Source organism: Aplidium turbinatum, chromosome 2 (assembly GCF_918807975.1).
Source record: "Aplidium turbinatum chromosome 2, kaAplTurb1.1, whole genome shotgun sequence".
Taxonomy (NCBI): Eukaryota; Metazoa; Chordata; class Ascidiacea; order Aplousobranchia; family Polyclinidae; genus Aplidium; species Aplidium turbinatum.
Window position 1 is genome coordinate 18728251 of NC_137473.1, and position 6359 is coordinate 18734609.

The 6359-nt window shown below is 37.0% G+C and overlaps 1 protein-coding gene across 2 annotated transcripts in view; it reads right to left on the reverse strand.

The window, feature by feature from the left end:
• Window positions 1-6094, reverse strand: part of LOC145787820 (misshapen-like kinase 1) — a 28322-nt gene extending 22228 nt beyond the window's left edge. For both annotated transcript variants that reach the window (XM_082599664.1, XM_082599657.1), the window contains exons 1-4: window positions 5964-6094; window positions 5700-5822; window positions 747-872; window positions 295-405 (exon numbers count right to left, since the gene is read on the reverse strand). In XM_082599664.1, the coding sequence (XP_082455790.1) occupies window positions 295-405; window positions 747-872; window positions 5700-5822; window positions 5964-6005 (402 nt within the window). In that variant the 5' untranslated portion in view covers window positions 6006-6094. The remainder of the gene's footprint in view (window positions 1-294; window positions 406-746; window positions 873-5699; window positions 5823-5963) is intronic.
• Window positions 6095-6359: the final 265 nt, after the last annotated feature.

Here is a 6359-nt window from a genome sequence, read left to right on the forward strand (position 1 = left end):
ATTGTTGCAGTGTGCAGCTGTATTGCTTTGCAATGTATTGCAGTGGTGTGTTGGGTTGGTGGCTGTGATAAAAGTGGCTTCATTGAAGAGGTAATTTGAACAGAAAGATTTTCATTACTCTTGGCAATATTTTTATAAAAAAAAAATCATTTGATTCTCATGATTACCAAAGTATTCTTTCTACAAGCCATTTACATTCTATAGTTATGTGTAAGATTTCAAATGGAATTCTCAACAAGAAAAACAAAAGGAATTTAGGAATCGCAACAAAAATCATGTAATGAAAAAACATACCTTCAATATTTCACGACAAATATAAGCAATCCAATCTTCTTTTAATGTGTTTCCTTTTGTAGCTTTGACGAGATCGGTAACTGATCCAGCTCCACAAAACTCCATGACAAGCTGTAATGTAGAAAGCATCTCATCTGTACCCGCTCTTCACACTGAAGCAATCACAACTGAACAGGCTATATTGCTACATGCACGATGGAAGAATCTCATAGAACAGATTTATGTGCACAGAAACCCTAGCCACCTACAAACCTTAAGACATTTTAATGTGGGATACTAATAATTACTAACAGTACTTTCAAAATAAATAGGACAAAACACTTAAACTTCAAAAATAAAGGTTGTCATTCAACTAATGAAGCATTCAACATGTGAAACATAAAATATATCTGTTCAAAAATGTAGACAGGCAATGAAATTAAAGAAACAAAAGCAATGAAATTAAACCTTACCCAAAGTTGGTCATCATGGCCAGGAAGGGTTTTTTTGATGAATGCCCCATAATAAGTTGCTATGTTGCGATGATCAGAGTATTTCTTTAACATGTTAATTTCTAATTTGATTTCTTCCTCTTCTTCCTGTGTGTCATGTGTGATTGTTAACAAAATTGAAATCCTCATTTTAGATCATCTTTTAATAATATGTGCCACAATGCTACTTCAGTAAGAAAAAAAAATGACATTGAAAAATTTAATATTGGATTATAATCAAGTCTAGGTGATGATATGGCAATGTCATTAGTTTAATTAAACTATAAATTGGATATCTCTGTTAAAGCTTAAATACCTGCGAAAGTTAAAGTACCACATCTCGTATGTCTGTAGTACAACAAAAGTACAGCAAACTCTCTACCAAAGTTTAAATATGGAATGCAATTTGCAAACTAATACATTAAACAAAAATTACCTATCACACTTTGAACATACTGCATAGTGTCTGTATACTAGTGTATACAATGAAAAAGAAGGCCTATCCCAAAGGGTCATGTGAGCACCATCTCCACCCCCTGAAATCCACCAGTGGACATGCCGCACTTCTGATAAATGATTATGAGTGTAATTTGACACACTGAATAGCACCTAAATGACCATTTCTGCCGCATATCTGATAAATGATTATGAGTGAAATTTGACACACTGAATAGCACCTAAATGACCAGTTGCCACTGTGTGCTGCACCTAAATATTTTGACGCTACAGTGTGTGCACTATTTGGCAGACACCTAACTGTCTGCACCTAAAAGACGTGGACCCAGAATACATGTACATATTACAATCTTCATGTTGCTGTGAAACTACATCCTGAAGTGTCTATCTATAAACCAAAACTAAATCTTCAAGGGTCCCTAAAGTAAATTTGATGATAAATGATTCACCGAAAGTTGAAGATAAATAATCTTGGGTTATAGGCAGGGAATTGTCTGCCATCAATATGATGCACATTGCACATAGAGCTATCAAACTACTTCTAGCATAGGTGCCGACTCCGGGGGGGCGGCGCCCCCCGTAAATTATTTAAAAAAATCCTAAATCAAATGTTTCTAAGTTCAGATTTGCGTTAGTTTGACCTTCATTGCGGATCGATCTCAATTAAAAGATCTACTTAATGCAACAAGAGCGCTGCTCCTAAGATAACAAAAGAAACAGAAGTACGGTAGCTGATAAACGCCAGCATGGTGCCGTTGAAGCGGGTCTGCTATTATTCGGTGAGTCCGATTCGGTGAGAGACTTTTTCGGAGAGTTCCCTATTCGGTGATTTTTTGAATTTTTTTTTGAAAATTATCCGGTACCGTAGCCTAATTATGATTGCCGCTTTTACATCATTTTAACGTCGCTAAACGTTGAAATAAGAACCTAACCCCAACCCCTAACCCGAAAACGTCAATGATAATTAGGCTACGGTACCCGATAATTTTAAAAAAAATCACCGAAAAGGTCTCTCACCAAAAAAGGCTCTCACCGCATAGGGAACTCACCGAATCGGACTCACCGAAACGGGCCATTCCGCGTTGAAGCATAGTAACAATGATTGAAAAACGTTTTTCTTGATTTCTTTCGCTTTGTTTTTTCTTGGGAGTGTCAATAACGAGGTGTTGTTTGCTCAGTTTAGTATCTACGCAAATTAAGAGCTAAAGTTCAAAGTGACCAGCATATAATTCGAAGTAGCCTACAGGCCTCAAAATTCCTTTTTGTTGACGGCGCACAAACGTGTCCGGTCTGAGCAGCTATCTCGGCGGACACACCAGTTTTAGCCGTCGATCGTCATGCTTAATCACTTTATCTTGATAATAATTCTTCGCCATTTCAGAACTATAACTACGGTTTTAGAAGGCTTTTTAAAAAATCAGTAAAGTCACTTTGAAAGGCTTTCATCAGACCAACGACTTGCGCTTGAAGAGTCAAAGCGCCGTGTAGCTGGTCAATACGTCACATAACTGATTAACTTCCACCAAACGAGCTCGTGTGGCTTCTTGCGTCACAATGCTCTGGGCAGGAGTCGGAAAATTTCTACACCAATGCTACTATTTTTTGCTGTGCAAAGTTTCACAGTTTTTTTTTGTTTATTTTTGCGTGTCATGCGAGTGAAAGTGAATTTTCCTTGGTACTTTTCTTTCTTATTTTAATACCAAAACTTAACAAATTTTGTTGCATCTTGCTGTAAATAATAGCCTACTCGTATAATCTAATTTAGTAACCAACCTTGCCGTATCAATATTACTCGGAGATCAAAGCCAGACATTGTGAGGTAAAACTTGAACTAAATTGCGCGTGATTAGTGCAGAAGTACCTGTACTCCTATCGATTCTTAGCGAAGAATTCACCTTTGTTACGCTGATTCAACGTCATCAATCGTTGAAGCAACATAAAAATCGAAAGTTTTCCTCCCTGAATGGAAGCTAAGGGATACAGTATTCACATTTTGTAGATACGCGCTAGTATGCGCGGGAAAATATATTATCGCAACAATTGTTCATGCTATGCAATGACGATTTGTATCGCTAGTTCCTGTGTTATTTCTCGGAGGACAAATATGACCGATCTAGATGATACTTCCCGCAGACATCACATGCTGTGACGGCGAACATGTCCGCCGTGAATTTCGAGGCGTGAGCCTACATTATAAAGCTTGGCGATATACAATGGCAGATAGACGCAAACAAACATCAATGCTGACAAACATCAGCATTTTGAATGTAAGCAAGCGGTTGGCTAAAAAGTTTGCCCCCCCCCGGCAATTTTCAAAACCCGGCGCCTATGACTTCTAGTACAAAGTAGAATCAACTAGAGCTTTAAATGTGTAGAATTTATTTAATATTGAAAAGAGCAAAAGTGAAGTAAATCAACATTTGTAGAAATGAAACAACTAAAACCACTTTTATTCAAACAAAAACATTGCCTGATAAGACTTTTAGGACATGTGTAACCTAAAATAATCTTTTCGACTAGAGATGTACTGATACCAATATTTTGGCCGATACCAATATCACTTTTTTAGGCCGATACCGATACTGATACCGATATTTTGGCTGATACTTTGGTGTTACAAAATAAAGCAATTTTGGTATTTGCAAGGAATTATATCAAATGCTAAGTTTTTACCTCGTTTGCATAAAACTATTAAAAAAGCTTTCAATTGGCATAATTTATTAAAGATTCAAGAATCCAATCTCTACCGCATTGTTGTGTTGTATCATAGTAGGTTTTAGTAATGAAAGGCCACCGTGATTGAGGACTGGGGTATAAGGGAAGAAACATTACATCATAATTGGGGTTTCTGAAAAATTAATAAAGTGTTTGCGCAAACTCTCCAAATAAGCTATCATAATGGAAAATAAAATGTAAACCAAGTCATTTGTGTAGTAGTACAAATACTATTCGACAAGTAATGTGCATTGTGCAACCTAAGGGCGCTTGACGTTTGGTTGAAAAGCTTTTGCCAGGCCACTACCCAGGTAGCAAAAATGTATAATTTTGCATCGTTTTTACGTTGCTAAACGGTTAAAAAACCCGTGTAACTTGGTTGTTCTTAGTAAGCTGGTTCTATCAGTTTGTGATTTAATTTCCACCTTTCGTTGTAATAAACTCATCAAGCTTAAACAATGTCATGGCAGAATAAGTAGGCTCAAAATGAAAGCAATGGGACTACGAATCCTCACTAATCTAATCAAAATAGTCTTGTTGCGCCTAAGATGACAACCTCATTGTGAAGAAAGGAGCATTCTTCCCGGCTATCAGCACAAGGTTGAGCAGTCACTAGTACAGCGAGCAGTTGCGATTCGCTAACCACAACGGTGTAGCTTCCACACTAGCCATTTTAATTCTTGTCGATGTCAATTCTTGTTACAAAACGGCTGCCGAGAAACATATATTATAGTTGATTGGATAGTCTAAATGGCTAGTGTGGAAGCTACACCATTATGGTTAGCGAATCGCAACAGCTCGCTGTACCAGTGAGTGCTCAGCCTTGTGCTGATAGCCGGGAAGAACGCTTCTTTCTTCGCAATGAGGTTGTCATCTTAGGCGCAACAAGACCATTTATTGATTAGTTTATTGAGGATTCGTAGTCCCATTGCTTTCATTTTGAGCCTACTTACTCTGCCATGACATTGTTTAAGCTTGGTGAGTTTATTACAACAAAAGGTGGAAATTAAATCACAAACTAATAGAACCAGCTTACTAAAAACAACCAAGTTACAGGTTTTTTTTTAATGTTTAGCGACGTAAAAACAATGCAAAATTATACATTTTTGCTGCCTGGGTAGTCTTGGCCTGGTTTTATCCTCTGCTGAGAGTAAAAAAGAAACACAAATGATAAATATTGGACAAATTGAGTCTCCTTCACAACTTAAGAATCGAACAACTCAAAACTGCTGAAACAAAACGTTTTGTTTGAGTGAAAGAATCACTGCAAGCAAACAATGCCAAAAGGTGCGTGCATGAAGTTATGGGAGTGTGAGGTATCAAAAATTTGGGAGCTGGTATACAAGTCCCCCCCCCCCTCTTGGTAACTCATGACAAAGAGGAATTGACCAAAACATGTGGATTGAAGTGTGTGAACAGTAAAGCAAAGGTAAAGTAGTTTCACCCTATATGTTTGGTCGAGTCCTGTCTTTGTCATGAGTTACCAACGAGGGGGGGGACTTGTATACCAGCCCCAAAATTTGAACAGGTTATTATTTTTCTACATCAATGTGACGTTAGTTACTACTTCAAAATATCTATATCTTTGCTTCTGCAGAAAATCCGCAGCAAATGCCCTTTTTTTACATGTTTAGTATCGGCCACAGTATCGGCCAAATTTTGCCGATACCGATACTAAAAAAATGGCCATTATCATCGATACCAATATATCGGTACATCTCTATTTTCGACTTTAATTTAATTTTTTTTTAAATACATATATACCTCAGTAACGTCCATAACTTTGATGGCAGCAAGTTGTCCTGTCCTGACATGTCTGCCTTTGTAAACTTGGCCATATGTTCCATTACCTACAACTTCTACTAACTCAAATATTCCAGCAGGGTCCTACAATTGAAATAAACAGTTACCGTAGACACTTATCATACACAACACAGTAAAATGTGATATATGTTCATTAAAATTTAAGATATAGAAAACAGAATTCCTACCCATCGATGTAACATATTATGGGCTATTTATACTTACTCTTAATCCAGCCAAGTCAAAGTCTTCCAATCCACCAGACATGGTGACGTTTCATTCAAGTCAAGCACAATAAAAATAGGCCACATCTGATAAGCAGGTTGGCTGAAAAAATTTTTAATCTGATAAAAAGTATGAACACTAAATGTAGAACATTAATCTTTACTGGTCTAAAAAAGGGATGCAACCTAATTCGTACCATGAACAATTCGTACCGTCCATTCGTACCTTAAAAAGATCGAGAGAAAAAATTTAAAAAAAGCCGAAGTCGCTTATAGGAGTTTTCGCAAACATTTTAAAATTTTCCGCAAACAAACAAACCCTTTTAAAATGTTTGCGGAAACTGCGATCAGCGACTTCGGCTTTGTTCTATTTTTTTTCTTGATCTTTTTAGTTTGT